We start from the raw sequence: 23,937 nt of genomic DNA on the forward strand, positions 1-23,937 counted from the left end.
GAATAACCAAAGCTTGTGATCCAAGTTATCTGTCACAGGAGTGTGCTTGCCCATCAGCTGTTAGCCTTGTTCAGTGCTTTTTTGCTCTGTATGTGGTGCAGTATGCACTACTGCTCAAATCAGTGCTTCTCTAAGTAGACATCTTCAGTAAATTTTTCGGGTAGCACTTTTTGATTCATGATGTACACTAGAGTTAGGAGTTATATAGTACTAGATTTGCACCTTAGGCTTACTTGGCCTTCTTTAATAGGGCCTAAATTTTCATACATTATTATAATTTATTTGTTTTTCTCACAGACCTGCATCTACAAGAGGAATATTTGCCACTAAGATGAATCAGAAGCTGCAAACCTATATGTGTGTCAGGCCTTCTCACTGGTTTCTTTAATTCACCTTCATTTGCCAAGTATCAACAGAATGCATTTTCCTTTCTAGACTCAGTTTCTGGTCAATAGGTTTGCATTTTAAAAAAATAGGTAAAATTTCAAGATGTTTCTGTTTTGGTCTTTGTTTTGTCAAAAATGTGCATAGTAGTTTTAAGCTTTTAGGTGCTACTGTGGAGGTGGCTGAGCTGAGATTTCCTACCAGATGCTAGGAGGTGGTAGTAATAATCTTGATTGGAGGGTCCTTCTAGCTTCATGCTTATTTTCAAATATAAATAATACAAATAATTTTTTTCTTCTCCAATGGATTAATACTGTCGGTGAGCTTGTGCTGTATGTCTTGTTAAATAAACAATAACAATAATTGCTTTACCTTTTGTTTTAAATTCATAGACAATAAAGCCTGCAGATATTGCTACTGTCCGCACACTGGGTCGACCTCCTCACCTCATTATGCGTATAATGGATTGTGTGTTACTGCTCTTCCAGCGAAAAGTGAACAATGTGAAAATTGATCAGGAAAAGTGCTGTACCATCCCATCATGGCAAGAGTCTTTGAGACTGATGACAGCAGGGAACTTCTTACAGAACCTACAGGTGCTTGTGCAACCTTCTTTTTGATATATATATTTTTTTAAATTTAAGAAAATAGAAGACTGTTTTCTCTAGTGTACACAGAAGAACAAATGTGCAAGGGGAATCAGACACACAATAACTCTGAAATGTTAAGGGCTTAAAAATAAGTATGTCATGATGAAATAAACTTGAATCCTTCTGGCAAAGTAAGGTCATAAATCAATTATGGTTTCTTCTAAATAAGGCAATGAAATTACTTTCAGTGACAAATGATTCAAAGCTTTAAACATTTGGTTTGAATAGCCATTACTTATCTGTTTCATTAAAGCTGATAGAAAGCATCTTTTTTCTGGTACCTAACATTTCATTAATTTTCAGCATTACAACTTGCGCAGTGGCTTGCAAAAGAATAGTTGATTGTTAGGATGTACAAAATCAGAATTTTGTGTAGGGAAATGGGAAGAGTAACTGGTGAATAAATCCCTGTTCATAATTGTCCTGGTTTTCGCTGGGATGGAGCTAATTTTCTTCCCAGCAGCTGGTGTGTTTTGGGTGTAGTACGGAATTTGGTATGTGAAGAATGTTAATAAACTAATAATATTATGATTAATCTATGCAGAATAAATTGTACCTTGTCCTGCTCCACTGGATATTGTTATCTCTGATTTTTGCATTTTGAGGAGTGTACTTATTCTGCCTCTGGTCCACAAATCACAGATGTCAGACTTGACCATCTTTATGTGACTGGTAGTGCCATGGATGCCATTTATATAATATTCACATTGCATCTACTTGTAAGGTTTTTTAATTTACTGAAGAGTTTCAGCATTTCAGTGCTCGTGCATAAACTGACCTATTTGTGCTTCAGGGAACAGCTATTTTTCAAGTTCATCTGTGATGAACTTTCATTATACCTTGTTGTCGTAGTTCAGCCCCAACGTGGACCAGACTACACAGTCTCTCTCTCACTCCCCCCACTCTCCGAGAGAATAGGAGGAGATTTGACAAACAAAAGAAAACCAGGAAAAAAAAACCAAACACGCGGGTTGAGATTGAACAAAAAGTGAATTTAACAGTAATGACAGAAGAAAACAATAGAGTGATGGAACACAAATACAGTATAATAGCTTACAACAGATCTCCACATCCAGTCTCTTCCAACTAGGAGAGCCTCCCTTCAGCACCCTCCTCACTTATATACTGAGCATGATGTCAGATGGGATGGAATAGCCCTTTGGCTAATTTGGGTAAATTAACCCCAGCTGTTAGCTAATTAGTTAACTATCCCAGCCATAGGGGCTACCAGCTTCAGTTCTCCACCCAGCTCAGGTAAATATTAACTCTATCCTGGCCAGAACCAGGACACTTGTAAAAAAAGTCTTTAAAGAAGACCAGATTTATATAGAGTTGTCGTAGTTCAGCCCCGATCGGACCAGACTACGCAGTCTCTCTCTCACTCCCCACCCTCCGAGAGAACAGGGAGAGAAAATATAAGGAAAAACGGCTCAAGGTTTGAGATAAGGACAGGGAGAAATCCTTAAAGTTACCGTCACGGGCAAAACAGACCCGACTTGGGGAAAACTATTCATTTATTACTACAAAGAGCAGGATAATGAGACAGAGAACAAGATAACCTCCATCCACCCCTCCCTCTTCCCAAGCTTAACATTATCTCTACTACCTTCCCCCCCACCCCAAGCGGCACAGGGGGGAAGAGGGAATGGGGGTTGCGGTCAGTTCATCATACGTTGTTTTACGCCACTGCTTCGTGGTCGGGGGAAGAACTCCTCACATTCCTCCCCTGCTCCAGCGTGGGGTCCCTCCCACGGGCCATAGTCCTTTGTGGAACTGCTCCGGCGTGGGTCATCTCTTCCACGGGTGCAGTCCCTCTAGAACAGCTGTCCCAGCAGGCCCTCCAGGGGCCACAGCTGCCTTCAGGCATCCACCTCCCCCGGTACGGGGTCCTTCACGGGCTCCAAGTGGATCTCTGCTCCTCTGTGGACCTCCATGGGCTGCAGGGGGACAACCTGCTCCACCATGGTCGTCACCACAGGCTGCAGGGGAATCTTGGTCAGGAGCCGCGTTACTCCTCCCCTTCCTTCTGAACTGACCTTGGCGTCTGCAGCCGTTCCTCACAACAGGCTGGTAGATGTCTCTCAGGATCTTTTTTTTTACATCTTATTCACTTCTCATCTCCTTTCCACTTCTTGCAGCCGGGCTGGACTGAGTCGGGCCCAGTCGGCTGCCTGGCGACAGGCCAGAGGGTGAGGCCTGCAAGGCCCATGAGGCCTGTGCCTCCCCCTCTGTGCCTCTGCCCCCGCTCAGCTTCTTCACATCTTCTCTCCTCTCTCTTATTTTTCTGTTTTCCCCTTCTTAAATACGTTATCGCAGAGGCATTATCACGAGACATTCTGCTACCAATCGGCTCGGCCTTGGCCAGCAGTGGGTCCACCCTAGGCCTGGCCAAGTCCCCTGAACAAAGGGGAGCGACTTCTCGCAGTTTCCTACAGAAGCTACCACCTTAGGCCCCCCCCTACTACACGACAAACAAAACCACGACAAGAGTATTTGATCATCAAAATAAATTTGAGGGAGAAAATGGAGAGCTTTTGAGATTGGAAAAAAGGAAGAGTTGGTTTTTTTTTGGAGAAAAGAGAGGGTCAAGATAAATACTTAAAATTGAAACACATTCCACTGATGAGATAAGGTAATTTAAGGAGAAGATAGCTGGCTTGCCCTTTGAAAAGACTGTCTTGTAGAATGTATGTTTATGAACCAGACCTTTTCCTTTTCTTTTTGAAGATTGTTAAGTTAGTTATTCAGTCTTTAGGAAATAGAATTTCAAGCAGGATATCGATGATATTTTGTATCAACAATTAGCTGTGTAACAGTAACGGATAGTGTAAGATAGATAGAAAAGATAAATGAAGGCAACTTTTTTTTTCTATTTTGTAAGAATACAGAACAGAGTGGAGTAACTTTGGCAAGCTGTCAAAGATGCATGAGAGAGAACTTCATATTAGCTGTTTGTAAGTAATGTTTGTGATCTTGACTGAGTGCTGAAATACATACACGTATAATTTGCATATATTACATACATTATGTGTATTGTGCTTTTTTTTTTCTTTTTAGCAATTTCCAAAGGACACAATTAATGAAGAAGTGGTAGAACTTTTGAGCCCTTATTTTGAAATGGTGGACTATAACATTGAGACAGCTAAGAGAGTATGTGGGAATGTTGCTGGCCTTTGCTCTTGGACCAAAGCTATGGCTGTATTTTTTTCTATCAACAAAGAAGTATTACCTTTAAAGGTAAGTCTGTTAATCAGTGAGAAGCACTCAAACACCCTTTGCTTCTTCTCCTCCCCACTTGTGTGCTCTTGAGGATTTAATCTACTGGAAACATCAGCTGCCTTATTCCAGATGTTACATATCTCTGTAGGAATTTATTATCTTGAAAGTAGTAACTCTACAGTAAAATATGTTTCAAAGGTGCTACCACTTGTAATTGTCAAAATTATGAAACAGATTGTGCAGTTTTATGCCTCTAGGCCCCTTCTGAATGGGATTGAAACAGCTGTTACGTAGTTTATTTCACTATTGCTATTGCTTTAACTTAATTAAGGATTAAGGAAAAAACTCGAGATCTCGTTCTTTTAATGTTCCACATCTCAGTTCATAAGACTGTGGAGAGACTCTGTTGATCAGTATTATTTAGAAAAAAACAGGCCTAAATAGTTGTTAAAAGGTAAGAATGAAAGTCAGGAAGAACATAGTCAAGCATGATTTTAACACAGAATAGCTTATATTTATCATAGGAATGATCGAGAGGGAAGCAAGATTTGTAGTTAGAGAGAGTATCTTTCATTAGACAAAGCATATTGGTTGGAGAAATCAAACAGGCTTCTAGTGGCACCAGTCTTTTTTGCAGGCCAGATCAGACTAACTTTTGTGTCAGATGAAGAATGGCTGGTATTCCCAGAAATGTTTCTAATTATTTTTTTCTAATTGATGTTAGACCAACTGCTTAACTGCAGCTACCTGCAATAAGAAGTTAGTTTGTTGTAAAATTCAAATGAAAGGTTTTAATGAATGATGAAATCTCTACTGAGCAGTTTGATATTGAAATGTAGTACCTTAAAATCTTTGAGATACATTATAGCAAATGCTTTGAGATGTTGTATGTATAAATACACTTTTATAATTGTATGCTTCGTAGGCTAATTTAGCAATCCAGGAGAATCGCCTAACCACTGCTATGCTGGATCTGCAGAAAGCTCAGGAAGAACTGGGTGCCAAGCAAGAAGAATTAGATATTGTACAGGCAGAGTATGAAAAAGCGATGAGAGAAAAACAGGTGAACATGATTTGCCACCCTCACTTTAAAGAAAACTTAATGTATTCTCTCAATTTCACTCTAATTCCTTGGAAAGGATGTGGATGGACGGGGCATAAGAGAGAGATATTATTTGGATACTGCCTCTTTGCATCCCACCTCTCTCCTTCACCACTAATCCTCTCCCCTCCTCCCTCCTACCTTCTTGGAAACTATTTTATTTGGATTATTTGTTTAGCGCCTGCTACTGTAACATCACGTTTCATTAATATATGTTATCTGTGTATATGTCGTGGTTTTGTTAGTGAGGGGGGGCCTAAGGTGGTAGCTTCTGTAGGAAACTGCTAGAAGTCGCTCCCCTTTGTTCAGGGGACTCGGCCGGGCGTACGGCGGACCTGCTGCTGGCTAAGGCCGAGCCGATTGGTAGCAGAATGTTCTGTGATAACGCCTCTGTGATAACGTATTTAAGAAGGGGAAAACAGAAAAAAAAGAGAGAAGAGAAGATGTGAAGAAGCTGAGCGGGGGCAGAGGCGCAGAGGGGGAGGCGCAGGCCTCATGGGCCTTGAGGCCTCACCCTCTGGCCTGTCGCCAGGCAGCCGACTGGGCCCGACTCAGTCCAGCCCGGCTGCAAGAAGTGGAAAGGAGATGAGAAGTGAATAAGATGTAAAAAGGATCCTGAGAGACATCTACCAGCCTGTTGTGAGGAACGGCTGCAGACGCCAAGGTCAGTTCAGAAGGAGGGGGAGGAGTAATGCGACTCCTGGCCAAGATTCCCCTGCAGTCTGTGGTGACGACCATGGTGGAGCAGGTTGTCCCCCTGCAGCCCACGGAGGTCCACGGAGGAGCAGAGATCCACTTGGAGCCCGTGAAGGACCCCGTACCAGGGGAGGTGGATGCCTGAAGGCAGCTGTGGCCCCTGGAGGGCCTGCTGGGACAGCTGTTCTAGAGGGACTGCACCCGTGGAAGAGATGACCCATGCCGGAGCAGTTCCACAAAGGACTATGGCCCGTGGGAGGGACCCCACGCTGGAGCAGGGGAGGAATGTGAGGAGTTCTTCCCCCGACCACGAAGCAGTGGCGTAAAACAACGTATGATGAACTGACCGCAACCCCCATTCCCTCTTCCCCCCTGTGCCGCTTGGGGTGGGGGGGAAGGTAGTAGAGATAATGTTAAGCTTGGGAAGAGGGAGGGGTGGAGGGAGGTTATCTTGTTCTCTGTCACATTATCCTGCTGTTTGTAGTAATAAATGAATAGTTTTCCCCAAGTCGAGTCTGTTTTGCCCGTGACGGTAACTTTAAGGATTTCTCCGTGTCCTTGTCCCAAACCTCGAGCCGTTTTACCTTATATTTTCTCTCCCTGTTCTCTCAGAAGGTGGGGGGAGTGAGAGAGAGACTGTGTAGTCTGGTCCTGATCGGGGCTGAACTACGACAGTATAATGTGTTTGAAATTCTGTGCAGAATTCCCCAGAGTTAATAGGTACTGGGGATTTCGCATACTATTTAACATTTATGCCAATGTGAAAGTTAAGAGCAGAAATATTAAAAAGTTGAATCTCATTTATGACCGATGTTGATAGTTTGTCCTGATATATTTTTTCCATCCCACTTTCCCTCCTTCTCTGCATGGTGATATAAATGTTTGAGAATATATTTTTAAGCTATTGTTTAACTAGTGGTTTAATTAGATGTAGAAACTTTTCTGGCCTATCAGATACATGACTGTGAAACTATTTCTTGGTGTATGGTTTTCTCTAGACTTTACTTGAAGATGCTGAGCGTTGCCGTCATAAAATGCAAACTGCCTCAAGTCTTATAAGTGGTTTAGCAGGTGAAAAAGAGAGGTGGACAGAGCAGAGTAAAGAATTTGCTATGCAAACCAAGAGGCTAGTGGGTAAGCTTTTGTCCACACCTTTGAACTTTGAAGTTAGTCCCTTGAGTTGTAATAGGTAGTGAAACTGAAAACATTTGACATTTCAAACTTTTCCTTTGTAGCTTAACTTCCCTGTTGCTAAAATGAGGGTAATTGTTACTAATTCTCTTACTAAAGCTCTACTAGGTAAAAAATACAGTATCAGACTAAAATTCATATTAAAAAAATACAGTAACTGTGTATGCTGTGCATGGGCTTTTACTTGATGAGTATAACATGCAGTGCTTACTTTGGACACTGATGTTTTATCACTCCAAAGAGAATGATATGTTAGCAACTGCCAATAAAATGACTATAACTGAGAATGCATATGAAGGAAAGGAAGACTGATGTTCAGATACTAACCTTTATATGTAGAAATCAATATTTTTAAATGCAGTTACTAACATTCATAAAACCTTTGTTTCTTCTATGTTCATTTTTATTTTATAAATATGCACTTGGAAACTGAAGTACTTTCTAATAAAGAATTAATTTATTAGTTAGATTAAGTAATTGAAATTTATCTTGTCCTTTACTGTGGTCTGAAGTTTCTTCTCTCACTTTTGCCTTGCAATGCTGTAAAAAGCTAAAAGTACAGTGTCTTCTCCAGTTTGAATCCTGCATTCTTCAGAGGTATAAAAACCCCCTGTGCTAGAAATTACGGAATTTTAAGTTTATGAATAAGTTCATTCTGCCATGTCCTGCTTCTGCAGGATCTGGTGTTTGGAATAGCGTTGATGTGTGTGCGTTGACCTCGACTGGCTGCCAGATTCCTATCTCTTGATTCCTACAGTTGCATTTTAAGGATAAAATAAATCTGGAGCCCGCAACATAAGAAGGACATGGACCTGTTGGAGCGAGTCCAGAGGCGGGCCGCGAAGATGGTCAGAGGGCTGGAGCACCTCTCCTATGAGGATAGGCTGAGAGAGATGAGGCTGTTCAGCCTAGAGGAGAGGAGGCTCCGGGGAGACCTGATAGCGGTCGTCCAGTACCTCAAGGGGGCTTATAAGAAAGATGGGGAGAAACTCTTTAGCAGGACCTATTGTGATAGGATGAGGGGTAGTGGTTTTAAAATAGAAGGAGGCAGATTCAGACTTGATATAAGGAAAAATTTTTTTACAATGATGGTGGTGGAACACTGGAACAGGTTGCCCGGAGAAGTTTTAGTTGCCCCATCCCTGGAAACATTCAAGGCCAGGTCGGATGGGGCTCTGAGCAAGCTGATCTAGTTGAAGATGTCCGTGCTTCTTGCAGGGGGGTTGGACTAGATGACTTTTAAAGGTCCCTTCCAACCCTAACTATACTATGATTCTAAATGTGGCATCTACTGAAATGTAGCATTGTCTTGCTATGTAATGAGCCTTGGGAAAAACGCTAATTTGTCGTCTTTATGGTTCAAAGTGTGTTCTTCAGTTACCAGCCAAACCATATAACAACTAGAGAAGGAAGCAGCCCATTCATGAATAGAATTGTCAAAGTTATAATGTTTTGTTTTCTTTTTTTTTCCCCTTTTTCTCTTTAAGGTGATGTACTCTTGGCTACAGCTTTTCTGTCCTATGCTGGTCCTTTTAACCAAGAGTTCCGCACTCTGCTATTAAATGACTGGCAAAAGGAAATAAAAAACCGCAAAATCCCCTTTGGTAGCAACTTGAACCTCATAGAAATGTTGACTGATGCTCCAACTATTAGTGAATGGAACATGCAAGGACTACCAAATGATGACTTATCCATACAGAATGGAATAATTGTCACTAAAGCATCTCGTTATCCTTTATTAATTGATCCACAGGCACAGGGTAAAAACTGGATTAAAAATAAGGAAAGCAGAAGTGAACTTCAGGTAATAGGAGTGCTGGTGCTTTTATAATGCCTAGAAACTCTTAGCTCACAAAACATTACAGTTCGATGATTCAAATAATACTTAGCAAATGCCTTTTATATAAAATGCCTAGTCAGGATATAAAGGACATCTTGTATAAATTTTTCTAGATTTGAGATTTGGCTAGATGTGAAAATGTACATTTGAAGCTTATTAGTACTAGTGACGGGATTTGTTTAATGAATTTATTTTAATGAAACATAAACTGTTGGAAAATAGACTGAATGGGTAATGTCTGTTAAGGGCTGAAGCATGTTTGCGGAATGCTGTAAGCATTAGAAAAACACCAAAATGAGTGATTAATACAGGTTCATATAAATGTTTAAAAATGAAGATGCACAGCATGATATTTTTATAATGTATTAATTGGAAATTATTGATAACTTGTGTTGCGTTAGCATGGATGTCAGGTGCTAAATATTCTGCAGATATACAGGGAAGACAGTATTGCAACAAGGTACACCAATTTACTGCTAACAGGGAAAAATTTGTTCAGCCTGGAAAAGAGAAAGATCCGGGTACACCTTATTTTGGCCTTTCAATACTGAAAGGGGGCTTATAGGAAAGATAGGGAGAAACTCTTCATCAGGGTCTGTTGTGATAGGACAAAGGTTAATGGCTTTAAACTAGAAGGAGGTAGATTTAGACTGGATAAAAGAAAGAAATTTTTTACAATGAGGGTGGTGGAACACTGGAACAGATTACTTAGAGAGGTGGTGGATGCCCCATCCCTGGAAACATTTAAGGCCAGGTTGGATGGGGCTCTGAACAACCTGATCGAGCTGGAGATGTCCCTGCTTCTTGCAGGGGGGTTGGACTATGTGAGAGACTGAATTATGGGACTTTTTTTTTCTCAAAGCTTGCTTGCATGGTGTGAGAGACTGAATTATGGGATTTTTGTCATCTGATCATAACAGACTAGATGACCTTTAAAGGTCCCTTCCAACCCAAGCTCTTCTATGATTCTAAAATATTAAGTCCTTGCTTGCTAGAATTATGATTACATCAATAAACCAGCCTTTTAAAAAGATATCCCTTGAAAAGATAGAGGAGTTTGAAGAATGATAATAGAGTGGCTTTGAGAGTATTACTAGGAAACTACTTTCACTCATGTTGATATGTCAGTGCAGAACCATTTAATGGTTGCCTAGCTAGTTATGTAAAAATATTAGACTTTAACTATGAAGTTATAAACAAACTAAACTGAATATGCTTTCTCTACATGTTGAGAAATTATCCCAATTGTATTGAGGACTACTTTTTAAAGCAAAGACTACTTGATGGCTTCTTCGATATAAGCCCCTAATTTTCAAGGTTAAAAAAAAAAGACGAGCCCTAATCTTGGAATTTGCCTTGCTGCAGTTTGACTTAAGAACATTATCCAAGATAAAATTAAAGGTGATAAAAGGTTTCCTGCTAATTTCTGGTCTAAATGCACTCATAGGATATCAAAACTTTAAATGCTCAATGTTGCTTTGCTTCTGCTTTTGTAGTTGAAAACTAGAAGTTTGCATTCAGTGAGAGCTGTGAAAATAGTACACAGATGTTACCTTTTCTTATGGTCACAATCTTTGCCTTAATCCTAGTCTAACTGTAGGATCATTGTTTTTGTCAGTAATTTAAATGAAATGAGATAATTTATAGATATAAAATAAACAAAAAGCTTGGTAACTGGGCATAACATAATATATAGGTCCATGATTGTGTTTTTAGATCACTTCTTTGAATCACAAGTATTTTAGAAATCACTTAGAAGACAGCCTTTCTTTGGGAAGACCTCTTTTGATAGAAGATGTTGGAGAAGAGCTTGACCCAGCACTTGATAATGTTTTGGAAAGAAACTTCATTAAAACAGGTTCAGTCAACAAGGTAAAAATAAAACAAATAAGCAAACAAATGGAAACAGCCTGCCCCCACCTCCAAACACCTAATGAATGTGACTATAAAATAGTAAACTCATATTTAAATTTGATTAATGCTAATATCAGACAAGGTAGAGTTTAAGATCAGAAATAGTTAATGTGTTTAATCTGTAGAGTTCCTTATCCCTTTGCTAATGACAATCTTTAAAAAAATTGAAATGATCTCTGAATGAGTAATTAAAAGATGTTCCATAGATATTCTCAACAAATTATTTGCATTAAGCATAATTTAAAACTGGATTTTTATGCCTTTGAACAGAAAAATGTAACCTTTGTTTCTACATCTAGTGTCTGAAAGATTGTGTACTGGTTCTTGATATCTCAAAACTTCTTTTTAATACTTTTCTTAAGGTGAAGGTTGGTGATAAGGAAGTAGATGTTATGAATGGCTTCAGACTTTACATTACCACAAAGCTGCCAAATCCAGGTTACTCTCCTGAAATTAGTGCTCGAACCTCCATCATTGACTTTACTGTGACCATGAAAGGTCTTGAAAATCAACTCTTAGGCAGAGTCATTCTCACAGAGAAACAGGTAAAAGAATTAGTTGTATCTTTTTCCTGGTGATAGTTCTTACATTTACCTGTAGAAGGCTTAACTTTCATGTTAATTTATTACTCTCTATTCCCATATCACAAGGTAAATTTCTGGCTCACTCTATTGTGATTATTCTTAATATAACCTATTTATGGTAGTTTAAAAGCTGGCACAGAAAAAATTGACTCCTTCAAGTGAAGTTTCTATTTGTCTTTATTGTCGCAACTGTGCCATACTCACCTTATTTTTCCTGCCTTAATGAGTTATAGCCTCATGACAATGGCCTGTGAAAGGAAAAGGGCCTGGAGTAAAACCTGATGTTCTGTCTACTCACTGTAGAGCTCATGGCAACATAACCTGCTGCAAAGGATTCAGACTTAGTTGCTTCTTTGCTCCAAGGGGAAATGGGCTAACTACCTATTTTGACATTGCAGACATGTTGGTTGAGGCAGCCCAAGTTCAGGATGATAAACCCAATAGACGTGCCACCAGCAGTTCTGGAGGGAGGCTGGTTGGTATCTTTTGAACTATTGGACCCCTATTCCCTGTTACTGTAAGGTCAGGCAATATCAAAGTCAGATGAGACACTATGCATCTATGACTGTGTATTTACTAAGATTTTGGCAATAGTTCCAGTTTACCTTCACTAGAGAGGAATGTGTGTGTTCCCTTATTGTGGCATCTGTTGAGGTCCTCCTGTCCTCCTCCCACATCTCTCCCCAGTGTAAGATACTCCTCCTTAATGACCTCAGTCATCTTGTTAATGTCAAGTAGTTGCATTTCATTCCTGATCAGTCCATGGATCTCATGAGAGAAATCATACTCGTTCTATGAAGGCTTATATTTTGTCAGACAGCTTCATTGTACCATCAGCTTTGCTTCGACTATTGACAGCTTGTCAACCCACTGTGTAATGAAATTATCACTGTCTGTCTGAAACACACTGTGCTGTCTATATTCACAAAGCCTCATGCCAAACTTCAGTTCTGGGCCCTGTAACACAGTACATTTCTCAAGGTGACAGTCATTTTATCAGCAAATTCCTCCAGTATGGCTACTTGGGGGATGCAGAAAAGACAGGAGCTTAATTTTTCTCAGAGGTGCAAAGCAATAGTCTGAGAAGTAATGGACTCAAGCTGGAACATGGGAAATTCTGCTTAGATTTTAGGAAAAAAATAATTGCATTGAGAGTAATCAAAACCAGGAACAGATTACCCTATTGTGGAATCTCCATTCTTGAGAGAGTTCAAGACTCAACTGAACATGGCCCCAAGTAACTGACCTGTTTAGACCTGTTCTGAGCAGAGGGTTGGACTAGTTAATTCTGGAGGTCCCTTCCAAACTAAAATTATTCTACTATTCTATAGTATTTTTGCCACTAACTGTGAATGTCTAATGGCTGCACACACTGTGCTCTCTGGACCAGCTTGTCAGAGTGGTGTACCCATTACTGCTTTGTTTGTGACCATCTGAGGATAGTTCTTCCAGATAAATGACAAGTGGACCATTTGACAGGCAGGGGGACTTTCATAGAATATACTTACCACTTTTCAAATTGCTTGGCCTTTGTTTTTGGACCCTGTGGTTCAAGGTTTCCTGAAGAGTCAATTCAGACATATCCCACCATCAAAAAACTTTTTTTTTTTTTCTACGATATCTAATTCTGCACCTTTGGGAATTTGGGGATTTCCCTCTTAAGTGTCTGAATTCTTGCTACCTTCTTGTAGCTTTTGGTAGGGAGTTGGTGGAATTATTCAACTGTGAGACAATTTGCCAAATGATTTGAGCAGTATGATTGCTTGGTGATATCCAGTGTTAGAAAGTATGTGTGGAACTTCTTCCCCCAAAAGAGAAGAGATCATTTGTCTGAACTTAGGGTTCTTCAAGGTTTGTGTATACATTTATATCCTTCTTGCCATTCCACTGTCTCAGTTATGGTTCTGCTCTTAGAATGAATGAGATATAGACATGCAGTGAGGAAAAGAAGGAAAGAGCACATAATTTACAGATTCTGCAAAGTCTGACTTTCCATTCCTGTGTTGTCTAGTATGCCCATTAGTAGACTCTGTGTGGCATATACCTCGAAGAATTGATTAATTACTGATGAGAATACTGGTACTGATTTCTTTTCCACCAGAAGGTTAAAACAATTTGAAAGATGTGAGCTAAGCAAAAGAAGGTCAAAAGGTAGCTGGTATAACTGTATAAATTTAATTCTACTCTATTTCTTGGAATAATTGGATTTGAGAGACTTGATATATGTCTGAATGAAGTATAACATACTATTTTAATGATATGATTGTTTTGATATATTGACTTATGTAATTTGTAAAAAAACTTGCTTATTTAGTGTTGTAGAAATAGATATGTCAGATTAGTAATGGAGTTATAATATACAAGAACTATTTATGGCTTTTTGAATTTTCACATTCATATTTCAAGATTTGTGGTGGAAAAGGCTCAAGTTTCGTAAGGAATAGTTGATGCAAATTCTTGCACTTGTGAATCATTTCATGACAGAATGATATGAGCTATGTAGCAGCTTTTATATTTTACGAATATTAACAAGATCTAGCATTCTTTGGTACAGCCTTTAAAATAACATCAGCTTATGAAAAAAATTTCATAAAGCTGGATTTGAAATAGCCCATTTGGTGCAAGTTCCTTGAATTTATGTATATAGTCAGTTGGCTTAGTTTTTTTTTTTGTATCTTTGATGTTACAACTGGAAAATTTTGAAGACATGCAGAAAACTTTCAGCTGTGTACTCTTGCTGATCTGCAAGAAGTATTCCAAAAGCTTAATAGATGGATTTTTCACTAAGATTTTCATCTAAGGTTACTTCACTTGCTTTAGTTTGGTCATTGTTTCCAACTTGTTTCTCAGGCTCTTCTTGTGAGGAAAATGTAGTTTTCTGGTTTTTGAATGCATCACACTTTAAAATGTGTTTAAAATTTTAAATTTAATTCAGCAAAACATGAAATTTCATTTGGCTTAAAATGGTTTCTCAGCATGGTAATTATTGTATTTAATTGGATGCTAACTTTTTTTTAATGCTATACTTTCAAAAATTGTTTCTGCTTCATCAAACTCAGGTAATGCTTTTCTTGCTTCATAATTGCTACCTACTTTTCTTTAGTTCAGTTAGGCATCTGTTGACTAAAACAGTTAACTGTAGTTTTCTTGCCTTTTTTTTGGTCAGTTTTTGTCAGAATGTTTTGAATCTGCATGTTCATCTTCTAAGTTATGTGACATTTACATTATTCCATGGCAAAGGTCCCAATAAATCTTTTCTACCTGATAATATTTCTATATACCTTTTGGCAAGAAAAGAACCTAAATCTGATAAGAAGATGAAAGTATTTTTTTTAATTTCCTTTTTAACATAAAAGGACTTTCTTTACAAGAACTAAAGGCTTGAAATACCTAGGAATGTTAGCAGAATGTAGGAGTGAGAAGACCACAAGTTTAGAATGTGGGAAAACAAAACACCAGTTTCAAAAGTTGTAACGGTGTTGCAAATCTGTATAATTGAAGGCTACTAAATGGGGGAGTAAAACCTTTCCTTAAGCCTTGCTGATGTCTAAGGTTCATAGTGCCTCCAGTGCTGTGTGAAAGATATGTGCTTAATGTTGTCTGTGCTTCTTTGGAATAGTAGCAGCCTGTCTGCATTGCTGAAACGGACTTGGCAAAGATGGACTGAACACAGACCTTCCAACTTTGGAGAGATATTGTTAAAACTATCCACCAGACCATTGTAAACAGTGAAGCAGTACTTCTGTAGACATAGCTAATATTTTTACCAACTGGCTCACTTATTGTTGATTCATATTATCCTTATTTTATGAAAGACTGTGCTGATTTCAGCTGGGATTAAGTTATTTTTCCTCTCAGTGAATGTTATGTTTTGGATTTAGTATGGGATTTGGTATGTGAAGAATGTTGATAAACACACTGATGTTATTAGATGTTGCTAAAGTGACCAAGGACATTGTCCAGATTCCCAGGTTTCACTAATGTGCAGGTTCAGGAAGCTGGGAAGGATGTAGCCAGAGCAGTTGAACCAAACTGGCCAAAGAGAGTATTCCATGCCATAAACATCATGCTCAGCATATAAGTGGGAGTTGGCCAAGGGAGGGTATTTTTCACTCTCTTGCTTCTTATGCTGGTTGCTCGGTTTCATTTCTATGATCACTGCTTGGGACAGGCTGTGTCAGTCATTGGGATGTAAAGTGGTGTGAAATTGTGCATTGTTCATTTTCTACAGTTTAGTATTCCTATATTTTGTTATTATTGTCATTTTCCTTTGCTATTCTGGTATCTTCATCTCAACCCATGAATTTTCCTCTCTTCCCAATTCTCTCCCCAATCCCATTGGGGAGGGGGAGTGAGTAACTGTGTGTTGACTGGGTCTAAACCACAACAGAGACTCTTAACCCATCTTTTCCCTTTTTCTTTCTTTTTACTTTGCTGTTTTGAAACATTTTGTTTGTTTCAATGGAGTATTTTTATCTCTGACAGATTAATTTATAATAACTTTTTAAAGTTTAATTTTAAGAGCAGTATAAGAATGAACTTATCTTTTATCTCTGAAGAATATAATTTTATAGAGATTTTAAACAGTTTTGGGTTTGTTTTTTATATCTTTTATATATGACCACTGGAAGACAAAGTAGGTATATAAACCACCCAGCTTGTATTATTTAAAGCAATCAGCTAAAAACTTCTAGTGAAGCAACTCAATTTGAGTTCTACATGCTTTTTTTTTTTCTTAATCAATGAGGAGTTTTAGTGAGAGTCTGAAGTTATCCCTGTTTGGGAGGACTATTTTTAGATGCACTTCTTGAAATATTTGATGCTTGATTTGATGCTTGACTAAGGGTGCTCATTATTACTGAGACTATATTTTCAACATGATGATTGGAAAACAGGGCATAAATGGAGATGGCATTAGATAGAGTGAAATAAAATCCTATGCCTGGAAAGGTATTTGCACTTGTCTTTGAAACAGAAAGAGAAGAAAAATAATTACTATTCTGAACTTCTAATCCTGTTAGGGCATGATATGAGCATGCTCCATTATATTTGTTGGAATGATTTGTTAATGTATACTTATATAGCAGGTTCATAAACATTGCAATAGACCTGCTGTCAGAAATACTACTGGAATTCTTTCTGCAAATTAGTGCTGTTACTCTTGACCTACACTGTGTTAGCAGGATAAGTACTTTTAAAACTGAATATCCTGTTTTATTTTGTTTATATTTTTGATTAATGTTCATTTTTTTCCAAATGTTACTGTATATTCCAATAGGAATTAGAGAAAGAAAGAACAGATCTTATTGAAGATGTGACTATGAACAAAAGGAGAATTAAAGACCTAGAAGATAACCTTTTGTTCCGACTTACAAGCACTAAGAGTTCTCTGGCAGATGATGAGAGTCTAATAATTGTATTGAATAACACGAAGAAGACTGCTGAGGAGGTAACACAGAAGCTGCAGACTTCTGCTGAAACAGAAGTACAGATCAACTCTGCCCGTGAAGAGTATAGACCTGGTGAGTACTTCAAACAATCTTACTTTTTATATGTTCTACTGATGATCTGAATATTGCAGTATACCATCCAGATGCTCTCCAAATATGGTCATATTTGTGAACTGGTCTTTACATAGTATGCATTAATTACAGAATTTGTAAATTTTTTTTTTTTGCTAATGTATAAATGAGAATTAAATTAACATTTTCATTATTTTTCTGGCCAGTAAAAATGGAGAAACTCAAAGATCTTTAGCTGGCGTTAGTGTTAAACTCACTGTACTTGTAGAGTTAATGTTTTCTGCTCTGCATTTCTACTTTGAACACAGTCTTGTTTCCTATCCTTCAGTTGCAACTCGAGGTAGCATCTTATACTTCCTTATTACTGAGATGAGCATGGTCAATGTGATGTATCAGACTTCGCTTCGGCAGTTTTTGGGGCTTTTTGACCGCTCCCTAGCCAGGTAATATAATAGCTAACAATAAATATAATTTGTATTTACCCAGTCCTGGAAGTTGTAGTACAGTAAAGATTTGTTGTAAACTAATGTCAGAAGGAAAAGTGTTGCTTGTTACAATCTTGACAAGAATTGTCAGTTTAAATACCCATAAGCCTTTGTCTGTTAGTTACTAAGGCAAAGAACCTTCAAATGCACGTACAGGCCTTAAATGTTAGTAATTTGGTAATTAGAAACCATTATACTCTGTTTGTTTTCAGCTGTGCAGAAAAGCTTGCTTAGAAAATTTTTTTTTTTTTTTGTTGCTCCTTCAATCTGAAGGTTGTTGCTAGGATATTCTGTGTTTGTGATCTATTATTTTTTCATGTTTTGAAAGTTCTGAACTATGTATTTTTGTCTTTTAGCTAGTATTCCTTTTAATAAAGCCTATGCAAATCAACATTTCACTGCAGACTTTTCTTCCAACAGGTCTACCAAGAACCCTGTAACTAGCAAGAGAATTACTAATATTATTGAATATATGACATACGAAGTGTTCAAATACGCTGCCCGAGGACTCTATGAGGAGCACAAATTTCTTTTCACGTTATTACTTACACTGAAGATCGATATACAAAGAAACAGAGTGAAGCATGAAGAATTTCTGACACTTATTAAAGGTTGGAACTATGGAATAATTTTAAGTAGAGCACATATGTTATTGTAGAAAATTTGTGACCTGTAGTTACATCTCCTACCAATCTACTGCTTTTGCACATAAAAAGTTAGTCAATTGAAAGAACGCATGGCTATCATTCTGTTCTGGTGACAGACAACATTGTATGGTAGTTCTAATTTATAGCAGCATGCTGAATATTGATAAATATAGCTTTGAGAATCATAAGAATTTAAAAAGAAAAATGTTAAATATCCTTTCAATTGAAGTTTGTCTGCTCCTGAAATACTTCCAGGTATGTGTTTGACTTAGAAAAAATACTATTGTACTAAATATCTTTTAGTTTATTTGGTAACTGCAGGGGGACAAGCAAGCAAATAGGAACAGAAAATGATGCTAACAGTTTAAAAGAATATCAGACTCTTAGCTGAATGTGACAAGTTAATGGCTTTAGTCTTAACTGCATGCAAGCACTGTATATCTTGGAGTAATTTTTTATTACCTTTCCAAGATACTTAATTTTCCAGAGATATTTATGGATTATAACTGCTAATTTTTCCATATTGAATCTTCAGAACGTCTTTTCCCAAGAAACATTTATTTCCAGGCACATTGCACAAAGAAATATTAAATCCATAAAAGATAAACTAGTTAACAAAGATTAAGCTTAAGATACATCATAAAAAATTTAATATAAACTAACCAAAGTACAATTTCTGCTTCACCAAAGATGGTATGACTTTATAAGGTAGAAAAATGTTGTAACCTCATGATCAAAAATCTGGATTCCTGTAGCTTGTGTTTTCTTTTTATTTTGTGTTTGCTTTCTTTTAGCTTCAGTTGAATTCCAAGGAAGGCAAATGTACATATTGGCAAAGTTATTACATTAACTACAACAATAAAAAAATCAAAGAAGAATACATTGAAATTAAGCTTCTTCAGTTTTTTTCTCCATAAACTCAAGCTTATTCTTTTACAGTAAAAAGTAGATTTAGCTTGTAATGGGAAGCTGTTACGGATTATAAAAACTATGGTTTAAAGTAAGATGAAAAATAAGATTTGAAAACAAATTTTGCATGTTACCTAAATCAGAAATTTCTTCATGACTGTCCTTAGTTGTTAAGTAGTCTTTCTCCAGACTGAGAAGATTTAGTAACGTGAAATAGTTTTGCAGTATCTAGTTTGCATTTTCCAAATAAGTCCCTTTTTTTTTTTTTTTTTTTTTTTTGTCTTTTGAGTGTCTCCAACAGTCTAATTATAACTAGTTCCTAATTTCCTGCAGGTGGTGCTTCCCTAGACCTTAAAGCTTGTCCTCCTAAGCCAGCTAAATGGATTCTGGATATGACTTGGCTGAACTTGGTGGAGCTCAGTAAGCTTAAACAATTTTCAGGTATTTTTGACCAAGTAAGTAAGAGATTTTTTAAAATTAATCTCTTGTTTGACAGTGATTGTCTGGTAGTGATCAAGGCACGTGGAGGGAAACTGGTTTGTTTTATAGAACAGAATGAAACTGATAGCAGATAGCCACAGCTGTGGCCCTGATAGCCCTAACAACCTATATTAATAAAAAGACTTAAACTCCAGGAAAATAAGAAAGCACACCCTATATAATTATAATACTTTCAGATTGGGATACAATTTGCTATGATCCAATTCATATAATGCAACTTGAATCTTCTTCCAATTGTTAGATTTTCTTGAATCACTGTTGTGCTTGCTTACACAATTTTTTTTTTTTTTATGCCTGATCCAATATTTCTCCAACTACATAGAGTAAGAGTTAGGGAAAGGATGTTCAGTAAATTCAACACTTGTATGAATAGTCTTAATGGTCACTAAGTGTATGGTAACTAATGGAGTGAGTAAATAGCATTTGGTAGCTCATTTTTTTTCAGAGTATGAATACTTACGAGCATTGTGGCATTATACAAGATTGTATTTCAAATCTGAAAGCTTATCCTTTCTTTTTTTATAGTCTTACTAAATCCATGAACTACCATTGCTAAACAAATGCCTGTGTGTGAATTACATGTCTCTGACCCTCATTAAAAGTTTGTTATCTAGTGGCAGTTGAAATGTGTTTAGTGAGATTTACTCCTTTGATGGTATAACTGCAGATTTCCAGAGAAGAGAAACAGTGGAAAATCTGGTTTGATAGTGAGAATCCTGAAGAAGAACAAGTTCCTAGTGGATATGGTCAATCCTTGGACTGCTTCAGACATCTCCTTCTTATCAGATCTTGGTGTCCTGACAGAACTATAGCTCAGGTACGTTTCTATAGCCAACATAGGCTATTTAGGTGTTTGACTGTTCTTGCTGATGTTACTCTCTGGAGTTGTATAAGTGTTCTCATGTTAGGCTGAAGTAAAATATTTTCATGAAGTCAGTTAGCTAAGAGAAAATAAAACATGAAAACAATTTAATTGAGGAACCTTTATTTGTATGGAAGAATTAGATCCACTTTAGAAAATTCTATATTAAGGTCTGTTTAAAATTTTTAATTTAAAGCCATCTATTCAGACAGGAAGGAAATATAAAATTAAAGTTTATTAAATGGTTAGACCTATTTTTGAGAAAAATCAACTTCTAGGAGCCTATTTTAATCTTTATGTTCTTCTCTGGTGCAGAAGTGTAAAAAAATGAAATTGCTGACAACTTCAGAGCAATGGTTCGTAATTTACTTAAGTCAGAATGCATCACTAAAAATGTGGTATTAATTTTATGGATGCACATCTTTTGATATCGTGGTTGAATTCACAGGAAGTCTCAGCAATTATTGGTGTAACTGTGGTCATTAGAAGGTTAAATGGTACAATATGTAATAAATCTCTCAGATGTGTGCTATGTGTCTGAAACAGATCACACAAAATTAGTTCCTCAGTTCTGTTAATAGGGGCAAGATATGCTTTCTTCTTATGAGGATTTTATGAAAACTGATAGTTTGTCAAATGCTAAATGTGGATTACCTTTTGTCTCTGAGACGTAACTCAGAGGTATTAAGGGGAAGATTGGTCTAAGACAAAACCAGTGTAGTGGGAAAGAATACAAGAAAGATCATCTCCGGCTGTTTAAAAGAGTCTTTTCTATTTCTTAGTAAAAAGGAACAATAATCAAACAATTTTCAAAATAAATAAATAAGGAAAAACAGAGGTGGTTTTCTATTGGAGCTTCCTGTTCCTCTGGATCTTCTACTTCATGACAGTTATTTTTATCATTGATACTATTAATTTATTGTTTGTTTAAGCACAAAGGTGGGAAAGACCTAACAGCTGTGAAGCATATCTCCCATCCTTTCCTCCTTTTTTTCTCTAGTATTTGGAAAAGAAAGATAAATTTTAAGGTTAGGAGTTATGCTATCTAATGGAGATACCATCTTTGAATTGTTAAAGCTGTCTAAAAGTTTAGTAAGCTTATTATTTATATTGTGCTGTAATTATAGATATTATTTAACAATATATGCAATATGTGTATTTTTAAAGTTTTAACTGGTGTTATAAGGCTGTAAGAAATAACACCTTCAAAGACAGTATGATATGTTGACATGTAAAGATAAATTAGTTGCATATTTGCATTTCTGATATAAATTTATAGCAGCCTTTGCTCTTCAGTTTACATATTGGTTGTATTTACACTGGGAAGAAAATAGTATTAAATGATTATGTCACAGATTAAATTTAACCTTTTTAATATAGGCAAGAAAATACATAATTGACACTATGGGGGAGAAATATTCAGAGGGAGTCATCTTGGACTTGGAGAAGACATGGGAAGAGTCAGATCCACGTACTCCTCTCATATGCTTTCTTTCCATGGGCTCTGATCCTACGGACTCAATTATTGCTTTGGGAAAAAGACTGAAGACAGAGACACGTTATGTTTCCATGGGCCAGGGGCAAGAAATCCATGCTCGTAAACTTCTACAGCAGACAATGGCTCATGTAAGTGACAAAAATCTGAATGTTTTTTCTATGTGTATTAAGCACTTAGAAATTAAAATCCTGTCATGAAATACAGTTGTTTGGTTAGTAGTTAATGCAGATGCAAGAATCTATATTTATTTATGCAAAAAAATGTCCTAAGCAATAGAACTATCTTTTCACAGTCTTTTAATTGCCCATAAAGAGCTTTTTGATACTGTGCAGACATCAGTATTTTCCATATAAAATGGAATTTTTGTTATAGGTTGTTGACTGATGAACATAGCTGAATTGATTGTTTGGATTGTATAATATTAAATATTCTTTAGTAAGCATTTAACAATATTTTTTTTAGTTTTATATTTTTAGTAATATAAACATATTTTGTTAATTGAAGAAGATGAATTCCAAATATACTATGATAGTTACGTAACATTGAGAAAAACAAGGCTGTGTAGCTAAATGTTTTTTATCTATGCAGTCTGGATTTTGAATTAGGATGGACAATCTGATAGCACAGACATTTTACAAGTGAAACGTGGAAGAATTAAAGAATGTAATTTCCTGTATGAGAAAGAAAAATGGATTTGTTCCAGTTTAGCATGCTTTGCTCATCAGATGGTAGTACTTCTATGCCTGCTGATGTGAACAGGTTAAACTTCTTGCACTCCTGTGTTATGAGCTTCTTCCCTGTCTCTATAACCAGTTTTCCTCTGACATTTGCCTTAGATTCTCATTTGACAACTTCACATTAAAAGCTAATTGGCAGATCAGATGAGAAGAAACTCATTCAAAAGACAAGGAAGAAGAGCTCCTTTTGTTTAGTTAAGAGAAATGCAGTTACTTTCCCCCACTGTCTCACATACCCTCTTTATTAAAGAGGTATGTGGGATGACTATATGAAGTGTGGTAATTTATATGTGAAAATCCGATATCTATTGATTGGTAGCAACATATTAATTAAGTGTGTATATGTGGTTATTTTCCAAGTCTGTGACCCTTGTGAGGAACAACATTTAGCAACTTACTCTATGGAGCTGTTTTAGAGCTCCCTTATATAAGTCAAGATTTGTCAGTGTTTGTCAGCGCTATAGTAATGTCCAGATATGTTTTAAATGTACTGAAACGGAAAGGCAGGGCCTACTTGAGAAGACCAGATTGAACAAGTAAGGACCACCTGTTTAGGTGATAAAACCAAACAAGCTAACAAAGCCGCCAGAAGGAACAGCCCACAGTTCAGCTCACATGAGCTTTTTTTTTTCTGGAGAAAAAATACTTTGTTAATTGCATGTGTACCATTACTATGGATATTGGTCTCTGTTTGTACACAAAACGTACAGGAAATCAAATGATTAAGGCCTTGGTTTTGATTCGGTGAGCCACTGATTCAAAATTGAATGTGGAGGATTTCTTCCTTTAACAGCTCTGATAAGCACATAAACGTGCTATATTTTGCTATAGCTTAGATGTGTCAGCTTTGTTCCTAACCTACAGCATAAACAAAGAGTGATTTTAGTGATTTCAATTTGTAATCTATGTTGATAAAGTTATATTTTGTTGTTTTAAACTAGGGAGGTTGGGCACTTCTGCAAAACTGCCATCTTGGACTTGACTTTTTGGATGAACTGATGGACACTATAATAGAGACAGAGACTGTCCATGAAAGCTTTCGACTGTGGATGACAACGGACATCCACAAACAGTTCCCCATCACCCTTCTTCAAATGTCTATTAAGTTCACCAATGAGCCACCACAAGGTCTCAGAGCTGGACTAAAGAGAACATATAGTGGTGAGTGCTAGAGTAGTAATGATTTTAAATTAAAT

General features: G+C 37.1%; 1 protein-coding gene across 1 annotated transcript in view; it reads left to right on the forward strand.

The window, feature by feature from the left end:
* Positions 1-23,937, forward strand: part of DNAH5 (dynein axonemal heavy chain 5) — a 157,689-nt gene that overhangs the window by 123,218 nt on the left and 10,534 nt on the right. Inside the window, exons 60-73 of the mRNA XM_086742007.1 lie at positions 777-980; positions 4,092-4,271; positions 5,179-5,316; positions 7,050-7,185; positions 8,730-9,046; positions 10,799-10,954; positions 11,359-11,541; positions 16,859-17,102; positions 17,431-17,545; positions 18,008-18,198; positions 19,477-19,598; positions 20,312-20,461; positions 21,887-22,132; positions 23,683-23,902. Of these exons, the coding sequence (XP_086598133.1) occupies positions 777-980; positions 4,092-4,271; positions 5,179-5,316; positions 7,050-7,185; positions 8,730-9,046; positions 10,799-10,954; positions 11,359-11,541; positions 16,859-17,102; positions 17,431-17,545; positions 18,008-18,198; positions 19,477-19,598; positions 20,312-20,461; positions 21,887-22,132; positions 23,683-23,902 (2,602 nt within the window). The remainder of the gene's footprint in view (positions 1-776; positions 981-4,091; positions 4,272-5,178; positions 5,317-7,049; positions 7,186-8,729; positions 9,047-10,798; positions 10,955-11,358; positions 11,542-16,858; positions 17,103-17,430; positions 17,546-18,007; positions 18,199-19,476; positions 19,599-20,311; positions 20,462-21,886; positions 22,133-23,682; positions 23,903-23,937) is intronic.

The sequence above is a fragment of the Chlamydotis macqueenii genome, chromosome 2, assembly GCF_036417535.1.
Source record: "Chlamydotis macqueenii isolate bChlMac1 chromosome 2, bChlMac1.mat, whole genome shotgun sequence".
Taxonomy (NCBI): domain Eukaryota; kingdom Metazoa; phylum Chordata; class Aves; order Otidiformes; family Otididae; genus Chlamydotis; species Chlamydotis macqueenii.